General features: G+C 37.2%; 2 protein-coding genes across 3 annotated transcripts; both read left to right on the top strand.

The window, feature by feature from the left end:
• On the top strand, positions 1–4,507 carry LOC126624478 (ubiquitin-like modifier-activating enzyme atg7). 2 transcript variants are annotated; one of them, XM_050293542.1, is made up of 14 exons: positions 1–310; positions 745–962; positions 1,111–1,302; positions 1,393–1,447; positions 1,569–1,669; positions 1,787–1,976; positions 2,088–2,193; positions 2,276–2,420; positions 2,506–2,664; positions 2,763–2,951; positions 3,165–3,365; positions 3,454–3,569; positions 3,722–3,879; positions 4,073–4,336. In XM_050293542.1, exons 1-14 carry the CDS (start codon positions 175–177, stop codon positions 4,087–4,089), a joined length of 1,983 nt encoding a protein of 660 aa, XP_050149499.1. In that variant the 5' UTR covers positions 1–174; the 3' UTR covers positions 4,090–4,336. The 2 variants fall into 2 exon arrangements, with proteins under 2 accessions (XP_050149499.1, XP_050149498.1); XM_050293541.1 differs by having other exon boundaries at positions 2–310; positions 3,722–3,881; positions 4,011–4,507.
• Positions 4,508–9,137: 4,630 nt separating this feature from the next.
• On the top strand, positions 9,138–12,608 carry LOC126624484 (U-box domain-containing protein 7-like). The gene is made up of 2 exons (XM_050293547.1): positions 9,138–9,858; positions 11,358–12,608. Exons 1-2 carry the CDS (start codon positions 9,374–9,376, stop codon positions 12,205–12,207), a joined length of 1,335 nt encoding a protein of 444 aa, XP_050149504.1. The 5' UTR covers positions 9,138–9,373; the 3' UTR covers positions 12,208–12,608.
• The last annotated feature ends 637 nt before the right edge of the window (positions 12,609–13,245 follow it).

Raw genomic sequence — 13,245 nt, 5'->3', positions numbered from 1 at the left:
CTTCGAACTTGAACTCTTCACTCTCTCTGACAAACATTTTTTAATACTTTTACCCTTTTTTACGCTTCAATTTACGAAATCTTACCCCCCCTAAACGGAACAAGTTAAAAAATAAAGAACAATAAGAAGAAGAGGGCAAGCTTGCAAGTTGCAGCTAATCGCAGCAGAAAAATCATGGAGGGAGGCAGTGGTAAATCCATACTCCAATTCGCACCGTTTCAGAGCTCCGTCGACGAGGGTTTCTGGCACAGACTTTGTTCCTTGAAGCTCAACAAGTTCGGCGTCGACGACTCGCCTGTTCCCATCACCGGTTCGTTCTTTTTTTTTCCTTTTTTTTTTTTTGTTTAATTTCAGTAATTAATTGTGCAATTTCTGGGAAATAAAAAAATAGAGAATTTCTGGTTTTTGGATTGTGGGTTTTGGAAATTCTTGTGCTTTTGTTGAAGAATTGTTTTAGTTGTGGATTATGAGGAAAAAAAGTTGAATTGTTGACTTTGTTTTGGATGTGGAATTGTTATTTTTCGTATTTTGCTGAGAAAATTTGGAGGAGGAAAAAGCAGCCAGAGTTGTAAATTGGGTTTCGAATTTTGATTAATTAGGACAACAAAGGTTTGATTTTTGTGAATTGTGATGAATGCTAGCGTTATACGATGTTGTTAAATTCTATGATTAGAATGTGAATTTATGTGTGATTTAAATACAGCGCTTTCGTGTAATCTGAGATATGGACTGACACTGTTGCAGGTTTCTACGCACCGTGCTCACATTCTCAAGTGTCTAATCATTTAACTCTAATGGCCGAGTCTTTGCCTTCGGATTCAAGTGAGGAATCATCGGTACAGGCAGTAAGTCGAGGCAATAGGAACAGATGCTCCGTTCCTGGAATCATTTACAACACCAATACGGTTGAAGGGTTTCATGCACTTGATAAACAGGGCTTGCTTAAGGCAGAAGCACAAAAGGTATTGAACGTATCTAGAATGTTGTACTTTTGTGAGTGACAGTAAAATATATTGTTTTCGGTTGAAATATCATGTAGGCGGATTGATAGGGTTGGATGACAATGAATTTAAATGTTGCTTAACACGTCTGCTTCTTGTTCGTAATCAGATTTGGGAGGATGTTCGTAGTGGAAAAGCATTGGAGGATAGTTCAGTGCTTTCGAGATTCCTCCTCATCTCTTTTGCAGACCTGAAAAAATGGAGCTTTCATTACTGGTTTGCATTCCCTGCTTTGGTGCTTGAACCTCCAGCAACCTTGGTTAATTTGAGGCCAGCTTCCCAATGTTTTAGCTCGGAGGAGGTATGTCGGTTGTGTTTTTTATTCGATGCACAGTAGAAAGGTATTTAGATGTTACTTTTATCAACTCTAACACCATTGTTATATCTTTAGGCAGAATCTGTTTCAGCAGCGTTTAACGAGTGGCGTAACTCATACCTAACAGCAGGTATATATATATATGTCTCATTTGCTATTTTGTCGATTGTCTGCTAAATCTTCTTCCTATGTGTACATATGCTCGGATGTAAAGCTTGAATGTTCCTTCTAACCTATTTTGTCTGATTCAGATGTGCCATTCTTCCTGGTTCATATTGATTCAAATTCACACGCTACTATTAAGCATCTAAAGGATTGGGAAACTTCCCAAAGTGCTGATGATGGTCACAAGGTCTGTTCGCATAACTTTTGATTTTGAACCATTTAGGTGTCAGAAAACGGGAATAATTTTTTAGATTGTAGTATTTCTGGTTCAACTTTCTCATAGTTACTTTGTGTGCCATTGCAGTTACTATTTGGTTTTTATGATCCATGTCATCTTCCAAACCATCCCGGTTGGCCTCTTCGCAACCTCCTTGCACTTGTTGGCTCGAGATGGGATCTAAAGTCTGTTCACTTTTTATGCTATAGAGAGAGTCGTGGTTTTGCAGATCTGGGATTGTCCCTTGTTGGGGAAGCCATGATTACAATTCCGCCAGGTAGTGCTGCAGAAATTGGGTAACAGTTGGGTTTTGCTTTAGTTTCTCTTCTACAATTTGAATATGCTTGCATCTGTAGGTACTCTAACTCGGATTTTTATATGTTTTTAGGATGGAGAAATCATGGTCATGTACTAAATGCAGTCGGGTGGGAACTTAACAAAGGGAGAAAAGTACCCAGGATAATAAGCCTTGCTAAATCTATGGATCCAACTAGGTATGTTGTCTCTATTGGCACTCTATAGTCGATAACATTACTAGTCCATTGTTATCTTAGTGTCTTTTGATAATTTTTACAGGTTGGCCATATCTGCTGCAGATTTGAACTTGAAACTAATGAGGTGGCGTGCTTTGCCTTCTCTGAACTTAAATAGCTTGTCTTCTCTCAAGTGTCTCCTCCTTGGAGCTGGTACACTTGGATGCCAGGTTGCTCGCATGCTTATGGTGAGTGCTCCAAACTCCAAAGTCCAAATAAATTCTGGTTCTTTCTAAGCATCTATTTGGTGACTGAAGGGTACATGTTTTACAGGCTTGGGGTGTCCGGAACATTACGTTGGTTGACAATGGCAGGGTCGCTATGTCTAATCCTCTGAGGCAATCCTTGTATACGTTAGATGACTGCCTAAATGGCGGTGAATATAAAGCAACAGCAGCAGTTAATAGTCTCAAGAGAATCTTTCCAGCTGTGGTAATTAATTTCATCTCTGTCCTCTAAAATACATGGATTAAACCGATAATTTGTTGATTTTCTTATACTGCCTGTCCATCTCTTTGTTCTTTTACCAGGAAGCAGAGGGTGTCATCATGGCTATACCAATGCCTGGACATCCTGTTCCGAGTCAAGAAGAGCAGAGTGTGCTTGATGATTGTAGACGACTAGATGATTTAATTGATTCTCACAATGTAGTTTTCCTGCTGACTGATACAAGAGAAAGTCGGTGGTTACCATCTCTCCTTTGTGCAAATACTAACAAGGTGTGTTGACTTAGTCTTTTAACATCTTGCACTGCGGTGTGGTGTAATGTGGCTATTTGTCAGATATAATTGTAATTCTGAGTCACGAGTCACGTCTAAATTAAGATGATCTGGTTACCTGATTCAAAAATATTGGATATTTGAATTAGCTATCTTACCAAAATGACATTCATATTATCTAATGATAAATCTTTATTATTTACTTGTTTGCAGATTACTATAACTGCAGCTTTAGGGTTTGATAGCTTCTTGGTTATGCGCCATGGAGCAGGTCCTTGTAGCTCTAGCCATGACTCAAAAACTGAAGCTGAAAATTCTTTATCTGCGGATATGAGCAACCTTGGCCTTACCAATGGAAACGGAGGGAAAAGATTGGGCTGTTACTTCTGCAATGATGTCGTTGCGCCTATTGATGTAAGTTTTTAGATTGCAATAGCTATGATATTGAGGTGTTCTTCCATGTATGTCGAGTACATAAATAAGCCTTTTGTTCCCTGCGCAGTCAACTTCAAACCGCACGTTGGACCAGCAATGCACTGTTACACGTCCAGGCCTTGCTCCGATTGCCTCAGCTCTTGCAGTTGAGCTCTTAGTGGGGATCCTGCATCACCCTCATGGGTAAATCCTTGGAAATTTTTGAAATTTGTCACTGTTTATTAGCTTTATAAGTTTTTCATATTTTGACTTGTCACGGTTAAGAGCTAAATAGAAGGTCCACATTGGGTTTTCCAACTGTTGACTTGAAATTTTGATGATAACTGCTTGTTCAGGATATTCGCGGAAGGTGAGGTGGTGAACTCCAGCAATAGTGGAAGCAGTGAGCAGCCTCTTGGTATTTTACCCCATCAAATTCGAGGTTCCCTCGCACAGTTTTCACAGATGACACTTGCGGGCCACTCCTCGGACAGTTGCACAGCTTGTTGCGGCACTGTAAGCTTTCCGGTGCTTGGTGTCTTTTTTGTGGTGGTCATGATATTTTGCTAGATGCCTTGTTACGCACTCCTTTCACCAATGTGCATGGCTAATTTCGAATTATTGACCGCAAATGACTGGTTTCAGGTGGTGTCTGAATATCGGAAAAGAGGAATGGAATTTATACTGCAAGCAATCAACCATCCTACATATCTGGAGGACCTAACTGGACTGACAGAGCTCATGAAATCAGCTAGTAAATTCGAGTTGGACTGGGACGATGGGACAGATGAAGACGATGATGATTTGGTTGAAGTTTGATGGAAGGGGTTCTAAATTATCTATGCTGCAATTCATTCTCAATTGTACATATATGCTCAGGAAAGTAATATTCAATCATGTCATATTCGTAGATGGCCCTTTACCGTAGTGGCGGAAAACAATCATGCCTATGCACTCTGGTGCAGATTCAATCCCCTCCCTCCAAACAACTTACTATTTAACCCACTAACGCTAGCGTTTGTAAAACAAATCATGTAATATTCAATTTGTTTGTTCTTGACGTGATCAATTCTAAATTGTAAGCTGTACTGCTCTGTGAAAGAATATATTTGAAGTTCAACCCAAGTTGTGGTTGTTTGTAACGATTTTTAACCTACCAAGTTGGGAGATTTTGTTCCCCGTAAACACGACATTGTTCGTGCTATCATAAAATAACAGCATCAAGTGTGTGTCTGAGCATTTTGAAACAAGTACGGTAAAAGTATTGCTTATTGAAACCGACGACTAGAGTACGTAGCGTGACCTGAAAATTTTGGTCACACCACAATGCGTGTTGCGTGTTTGAGCATGTAGCACAAGTTTAAACAGCCTAGGATTTGGCTCAGCTGGTCCTAGTCGTTGCAAGGACTTCTGAAAGTTTGAATGGTGCGGCAACAGTAAACCTGATCTGGCTTTTTCTTGTCCTTGAAGCGCGTTGTGCCGGCGCTGCCTCGGATCACAAACATTAAAAATGCAGACCACATTTGAAACAAGAAGTTCAAAGGAGCTTCAAAAGGCAGAAAAAGGCAACAGTTTTTTCTCTCGAAAGAGTAGAGGATGAGGAGAAGTTTCAAAATCAAACTCAAAGTCTACCACTTCAAAGTCTACCTAGACTTTGCCATAAGGTTGAAACTTAGTGGGGTTTGCACTTTTCTTCTTAAAAGCCACTATCAGTTATTTCAATAGCGAATAGGTCGAGAAGAACTTGCTTAAACCTTGATGTAACTGTGGCGATATCTCAAGTAAATCACGTTGTGTTATGTGCAAAAGTTACATATAGCAACGCTTAATTGATTTACGATACTATCACATGGTACGACTAGGGTAAGTTTAACTACAATACGCACTTATTGTGCAGCTGATGTTGGTTATGCATATTGACGTTGTATGACTAATCTTCCACCCGATCTCGTAAGTTAGTGGACTCTCCATTTGGGTTGTTGGCGTGTGTGTATCACGTTTTGAGTTGCTGGCGTTCCACGGGGCAAAAACGAGACGAACTTCGTTGCAACGAGAGAGAATTACATCATCTGGAGACTTCAAACCGTATGGAGTGTCTGCATTTTTGTTATCCTTTCTTTTTTCTGGAACAAGGATATATTATTGTGGTGGTCTCCAAAAATATTGTCACGCATAAAAGCAAAACGCGCAATAGGTTGTGGTTAGCGTGGAATACTGCTATAGTAACATCTTAGTGTAGAGAATTTTTTTTTTTTTTTTTGGATGAAAAGACATTGAAATTATGCCCCTTAACACCTTTCCATTAATGTTTTTGGAAGCAAAGCAACGTTAATCTCGACAAGTTAGGGCATGCATCCAACTCAAAACACGTATAAATTGACGAATATGAAAAGGATTTTAAATATTTAACAAACCCTCTTAAAAGGACTGCACTGAAATGATAGCTGAACAGGAGTGTTAACACATCAAAATGTTTACATGATATAATTAATACAAAGTTTGTTATTGTGAGTCGCTAAACTTTGGCTGTTAACGCATTGTGATTTATGCATGTTGGATGAAGGTAGATCTGTAGTGTATATACTTCAAAATTTGCTCACTGTCTCATAAGATGTAGCACAGGGCCGGCCATGAGAATTTGAAGGCCCTAGGCGAGCCTTCAAAGTAGGGCCCTAAAATTCTCTAATCTCCGGTTATTTGTATATTGATTTGTATAAAAAAGAATTTGCTAAATACATAAAAAATTCTATTTTCACATCAAATATCATTAAAAATTAATATCAAAAGAAGATAAATATACAAACATTATTTAAACATTACACGATTTACGTTTTTAGACACAAATGTATTAAATAATTGCAGTCAAGAGTCTAAGATTGAGAGTGAAGAACAATAAAACTAGATGATCAAAAGAGTAAATAACAATAAAACTTGATTGACGAGTATAATAAATTCAACGCCAATTGTTTTTCTTGTGTTTTTTTTTTCTTGTAAAATCAACATCACACTAACGAATTGAATATTAAAATAATCCATTGAATAAAAAGTTATTGAAAAGAAAAATATAAATTCAAAGTTTTGATTACCTTAAAGTACAATCTTCAAGACCATATGATAGTTGGTTTAAACATTCAATAGAAATGGAGATAATGGGAAGTTGGTTTAAACATTTGATAGAAATGGAGAGAATGAGAAGTTGAAAGAAAAAGGATTGTAAAGAGACTTGAGTTTAATAATTTTATATGTATTTGGACAGATGGATTGGGAGTTGGACAGATGAATTGGCAGTAAATTTGAAAAACAAGAAAAATCTAGTGACTGAAAGGCAGCTTCGTGTTTTGAACTCAACGCCCCAAAAGAAAAATGAAGCCAACATTTCCACTGCACTAACAAATGAATTATGATATTTCTTACTTTTTTTTGTATTTATATGTTAACTACAAGATATAAAATTTTTTTTGAAAGCCCTTCCAAAATGGAGACCATAAGCGGATGCTACTTGGGCTATCCTTAGGACCGGCCCTGATGTAGCAGCAGCTATATAATTCATAAAGGAAGAACTTTGGATGGTGGTGGGTGGTACACATCAGAAAAGCACTAGTTTCTTGTCATATTTTTAGCTAAACACGAACACAAACACCTCATGATACAATAATCGAACTAAAAAACCGTATTGCGCTTGATGTGACTACTGTTTCACACGTTGGAAAATTCAAAGAATTTGTGGTGGAACTTCCACGCCATCATATATATCATATCTGATGTCTATCTGCGTGCTATTGGGGCCGCAATGCAACTCCACCAAAACGAGGATACTTTGAATGAAATGATCAAATGGTCAATACTGGTGATCGATGCGTGTGTCCAAGTGGTGCGCCAAACTCTTAGATATATGCAGATTGTCCCGAATAGTTCTTGACCAAAGGCTAGGGTTTTAAAGGAAAGAAAAACAAAATAGATTGTTTGGCAGAAGTTTTGGTGGCTGTAAAAGGCCACATATCAGAATAAGAGATAAGGAAGAAAATCTGCGTAGTTTTTATACCAAACTCTTTTCTTCTAATTCGGTAAAAGATGCGTTTTTACTTTCTCACATAACAATGCATGATTGATTTAAGATGCTGTCATAAGAGTATGTGTAGTTTTTAATGCCGAACTCTTTTCCTCTAATCCGGTAGAAAATGCATTTTTACTTTCTCATATAACAATGCATGATTGATGTACGGATACAATCACAAGAGTATCTCTTTCTGTAAAAATTGTCAAAGTGGAGACAACTACCATTAAAATATTTGGCGTGAGTCCGAGAAGAAATATCATTTAACCAATACTTGACTGCCATTATAGACGTGCAAATATCTTAAACAAAGAGTTCACCACCTTTGTTCCCGAATTTGGACGCCAATTGGTCTTTCTCTCAATTCATGGTGGTATGGGATAAAACCTAACTAATTATGGAGTTTAGATCATTTGCACTCTGCAGGAAAATGTAGAAAGCCAACGGTGCAAGATGGCCAAATATTTTGGACTAGACCAACCAAATCTGGACCTAATTATTCAAGCATAGAATCCAACTGGAAGAAAAAGGACACAATTTTGAGTAAATTTACATATCAGCATATCATAATTTAATTTTTCTTTTTAAAATAAGTGTCACAATTTTAAGTCCACTACTAAATTTTTATGTAAGCTTATCGTGTAGCGTACTCTTTCCTACTATTTTAGTATAAATATATCCTTAAATGTAGTAGTCTATAAGCAAGTGGGTGAGCAGAATCCCAAGCCAAAATCAACTTCTTTTAACGTAACAAGCTATAGCTTAGCTAGCAAAAGATCAAACATCATTAATTTATGTAACATTGTTATCAAGATTAGATATGAAGATATATTTTTCTTGCTGCAACATACAAATGGGGAGATCAGATCCTTCAAGCAACAGATCCACCAAAACGAAACCATGCATGTGAGAAAATCTCAAACACTGAGATTAAAGAAAAAACAAATGCTAGATCTGATAGGATTAATAGTGCAGCAACCCATTAATTCTCTGCATGAATGGAGGACACCTGTATGAGATCAAAACTTTCTGACCTTGCAGGAAAATCAGTGCAGGTGCCCTCTTTCCCTGATTCCCACATGCCTCAAAGTGTAGCTCTAGCTCACATCTCAGAACAACGATAATTATTAATTAGGATTAGTCTAAAGTTTTAAAGTGCCAACGTGAGTTGAATCAATTTGTTATAATAGTGTATAGTGTATTTGTAATTTTGTATTCGACTTTAAATCTCTTTCTCAGTAAATTAGTGTAACTTAAACCATCATTTTTTCTAAAACTAAAATACGAAGTTATTGATAATAAAAGAAACTTTAGGTCAAAAATAGTCTAAGCCGTCTGAATTTGATCACCTCCAAGTAACTTCCCCACAGTGGAGTAGGTGATGTGTAGGGGACCCTCCTCCCCTCTACACAAGTAACACAACCCCATATAATAAACCCTAATCTAGAAAACAGGTTGGTCCACACATGCAAAAATAATTCATTAGATTAACAAAAAAAAGTTTATATATGCATGTATGTTGAATTATAATTTGTCTATAAATAGAAATAACGTATTCTAAATGAAGAGTCAAATTTTCATTAAAACACTCATAACGCCGCCGTCCAAAATAACATTCTTGTAATTCGAGATATTAGTCAAGGGCCATACGGGAATACGATTGAAATATAATAATACCAATGTTGAAGATCATATATTATACACAAATATTTCATTTAAATATCTGTCACGGTTTGGGAGCCCCAATAGTCAGCTTATACTGTTTCCTGTGCATGTGCTTTGTGCTCCCTTCAGTTTCTTTCATCTTTCTAAAGTCGTCCTTCTTCGTCCCTTCTGATCCCATAAAGCCACCAACACCTCTCTCTCTCGTAAAAGTCTGACTCCCATAGAAATTTGCATAAACAAACCAAAACCCCGCACAGTTTCTCAACCTCTCTCTCTCTCTCACGTAAACATGTCCGATTCTAATTCTACACCTGCTTCTTCTTCTTCTCCTTCTCCTCTATGGGTATATTCTTACATAAAGCTTAGGTTTTTCAACCGAGTCCGACGGTTCCTACGCTCCAAAAGCGCCCGCAAGCGCCCTACGCCGTCCGATCACTTCGACACATCATCAAGACCATCCGAAGTTGTAAGCAATAGTAATGAAGTAACGGTACGACAAGTCGTTATGGAGAAGGAGAGTGGTGGTGATCATGAGGATTCTGTGATGGGATTGCAAAGGGCAGTGAAGAAGCTTCACTTTGGAATTAGTTGGGAAGAGAAGGAGTTGGCGGCTATGGAGATTGGTACGTTGGCTAAAGAAGATGTCAAGGTGAGGAAGCTGGTGGGCGGGCTAGGTATTATACCGGTTTTGGTGTCCATGGCGGCGTCAGAGGTGGTTGCTCGCCGGCGAGTTGCAGTTTGCGCCTTGATTGAGCTTGCTAATGGAACTTACACGTAAGCTTCCATTTTCTTGTCTTATATTTTGTTTAGGAGCATTTAAATTTTCGTCCTTGGATAAGAGTTTATTTTTAATATTCTTCAAAAAAAAAAAGAAAAAAAAGACAGTTTATTTTTAATAATCGAAGTTGAGTTTTATGAATTCATAACTTGAAAAATAATATTAATATATGTGTATTCATCGCATACGAATATAATGCCAATTTTTTTTGCTCATATCTATAAAAGTATAATATTAAGGGAGCGAAGCATCGAATATAGGACTTTAGGCATAGAGGGAATTATTTTAATTTTTTTTAACTATTAGTTTATCACTAAATAAAATTTTGTTTATTAAGTTCCAGTGGCCACATTTGACTTCAATATAAAGTTGAGTGATTGTCTTTAGGGCAATCAAGAATGAATTAATTATAGAAGGAAGAATGACTCCATTTTCCAAAAGTAGGATTAAGTATGTTAATTTTTCATTTGACTCTTGCCCAACTCAAGTGATACTGATCGTGACATAAAAAAGATATCTTGCTAAAAGGCAATGGCATTTTAATGGAACAACAAATTTGAATTGTTGCTATTTCTCAATCAACCCAATCGAGAAGAACTTATGTTATGAGTAAGTCATGATGTTATCGTAGTGTCATGTGCTAGTAATTATATAATATTGTATTATTAATACGAAATGCTACGATACATTGTGTTTGTCATTTACAAGTTTGAGATCCACCGTGTATAGTTCGTAGATATGTCATCTCAGTGACTGCAGTTATTGTCCAATCGACTTGCCCAATAACTTGGCACATTTTTGCATACTGCAACTTAATTAATTAGTTGTTAAAAGGGGTTTATGGGATTGATGCATTATTTGAAAAATATGAAACATAATTAGACAACCTGCCACTGAATCAGAGGAGGCCGGCCGCAGGCTGCGGTGGCTGTCGACCATAAAATACATAGTGGTTGGAAGAGTTGGAAGAGTTGGAGGGGGACACAATAAAATGGAAGCTAACATGACCCTGTTTTTCAAACGAGATGACTTTGTTTAGGGTTTGTAGGATTTTATTGTTAGTTGTTCAGATTCCATTTGATTTTTGGACAATAAAAAGCCCCCATTTTGTTGACCTTCACAACATAAAACTGATCTAAACTTTGGAATCTCATGGACTTGAGATGAGATCACTCTTCTAAAATTCTTTATTTTTTTTATTTTTAATTATGTGGGTCATCTTTGTAGAGGAGAAGTTATTCTGTACAGCCGGTCTCATGGGACTTTTCTCTCAAGCACCAAACAATAGAATATGTTCTTGTGCATAAGCACTTCTAATTTTCTCTGTATCAGTAACGAATGTTTAATTTAATTTATCAACTGGTCAAATTTCAAAACCATTATTTGACTTGAACTATATAGTTATTCTTCTTGTCATCATTAGGCAAGACAGAATAAGTTTGAGATATTTTGAGCTTCTATGTTCTAATTCGCTGCACGTTCTTAATTTTTTCAGGAACAAGGCTCTCATGGTGGATGCAGGAATATTCTCAAAGCTGCAAAACGACATCAACATTCTTGATGGGCCAACAAGGCACCAATTTGCAGAGTTGCTCTTGTTGCTGTCCTCACTTGCAAATACCCAATTCCCTCTGTCCTCATCAGAAATTGTCCCGTTTCTTGTTGGCATTATTGAGTCAAGCACTTCGACCATCGAAACCAAAGAGCCATGTTTGGGAGCTTTGTTCAACCTCTCCACAATGTTGGACAGTGCAGCCAGTTTGGTCTCTAACGGGGTGGTCGAGGATCTCCTGAAGCTATCCACGACCAAAGCGCTTTCTGAAAATGCACTTGCGACGCTTGGGAACTTGGTGGTTACCCTAATGGGGAAAAAGGCCATGGAAAATAGCGCGGCGGTGCCGGGGAGCTTGATAGAGATTTTGACATGGGATGAGAAGCCCAAATGCCAGGAGCTCTCTTGCTACATCCTAATGATTTTAGCTCACCAAAGCTCAGACCAAAGGGAAAAAATGGCCAAGTCAGGAATTGTGCCCATACTTCTAGAGGTGGCATTGCTGGGAAGCTCTCTAGCTCAAAAGAGGGCACTAAAACTATTGCAGTGGTTTAAGGATGAGAGGCAAGCAAAGATGGGCCCACACTCAGGGCCCCAGACAGCTAGGGTTCCAATCGGTTCACCTTTAAATCAAAGGGACGCACAACAAGGGAAGAAAATGATGAACAATTTGGTGAAACAAAGTTTGTACAAGAATATGGAAATGATCACAATGAGGGCTAGTGCTACTGGGGACTCATCGAAGCTCAAGGCTTTGATCATTAGCACAAGCTCTAAGAGCTTGCCTTACTAAACGGAGATATACACACTATTCTTAGCATACTTCCTCCTCGGTTGTTGCCGTCAGAGGCAGAATCTCGTATTTCTTCGAGAAAATTTCTCATTTACTCACTGCTCAGGAACAACTGGGAGATTCTCTCGAGGAGGAATAAGCGAAATCCTTGAAACAAAAACAAAAAAATATTGCATTTGTTGTGCACATAGCTTTTTACAATTGTAGATTTGAACAAATCTTATCCAGATGGGTAAATCCTAAACCCTAAACGCTAATCCGGGTAAAGTTGAACCCTTGCATGGGATCCAAAGGAATGTAGTGACTAGTTTTTTATTCCTTTGTTTCAATGTGCTAAGCTGTGCCATTCTTTGTGTGAAAAAAAATAATAATAATACAATTTTCTCATTTGAATAATAGAATATTTTTCATCCAATATATTATTTTCTTGAAATTTCCACTCTGCCATGAAGCCATTGGCTATAATATATAAGGAAAATTAATGAAAAATGATTGAAAACTTTGAGTTTTAACAATAAGGACAAAATAAAGGGTAAAGTGAATAGTGCCAGAATTGAATTTTTAGTGTAAAACTGTGGTTTTTCGTTAAAGTGAATAATACTGAGAGCTTTTAGTTAAAGTTCCCTAATATATATTGGTCTGAAATTTCCAATTTTTTTTGGGTTAAAAAAGGTTTAGGGGGAGGAGAAGCTACCCAACCCGAGGTCCGAGCATACCTAATTTTCTAACATTTTAAAAAGAAATCAATCTCTTTTTTCAGTAAACTAGAAAAAAAAATCCTAATAATCATAATTAAAGTGTAATGTCATCTAGTGTTTAAAATATCTACGAAATTTTCTAAAAATCAAGGATCGATATGAGGGGGTGAAATGAAAATTTCACCCTATATCAGCGAGATATAGAAAAATCAATTAATATAGATGATATTTACCGATCACTTACATAAATTTTACTGAAACCAATTGTAGATTGCAAACTTTTGATTTTTTTTTTTTTTTTTTTTGAGAAAAATTTTCTCCAATTCTAAATAAATCTGAA

This window comes from Malus sylvestris, chromosome 5 (assembly GCF_916048215.2).
Source record: "Malus sylvestris chromosome 5, drMalSylv7.2, whole genome shotgun sequence".
In the NCBI taxonomy this organism is placed as follows: Eukaryota; Viridiplantae; Streptophyta; class Magnoliopsida; order Rosales; family Rosaceae; genus Malus; species Malus sylvestris.
This window is presented reverse-complemented; position numbering and strand designations above follow the sequence as displayed.

Bases quoted from the DNA above. Each gene is read 5' to 3' on its own strand.
- LOC126624478 (XM_050293541.1), top strand. From the start codon at position 175: ATGGAGGGAGGCAGTGGTAAATCCATACTCCAATTCGCACCGTTTCAG. The intron at 963-1,110 runs GTATTGAACGTA...GTTCGTAATCAG, and splicing joins TTAAGGCAGAAGCACAAAAG to ATTTGGGAGGATGTTCGTAG. The intron at 1,977-2,087 runs GTAGTGCTGCAG...ATATGTTTTTAG, and splicing joins CATGATTACAATTCCGCCAG to GATGGAGAAATCATGGTCAT.
- LOC126624484 (XM_050293547.1), top strand. From the start codon at position 9,374: ATGTCCGATTCTAATTCTACACCTGCTTCTTCTTCTTCTCCTTCTCCT. The intron at 9,859-11,357 runs GTAAGCTTCCAT...TAATTTTTTCAG, and splicing joins CTTGCTAATGGAACTTACAC to GAACAAGGCTCTCATGGTGG.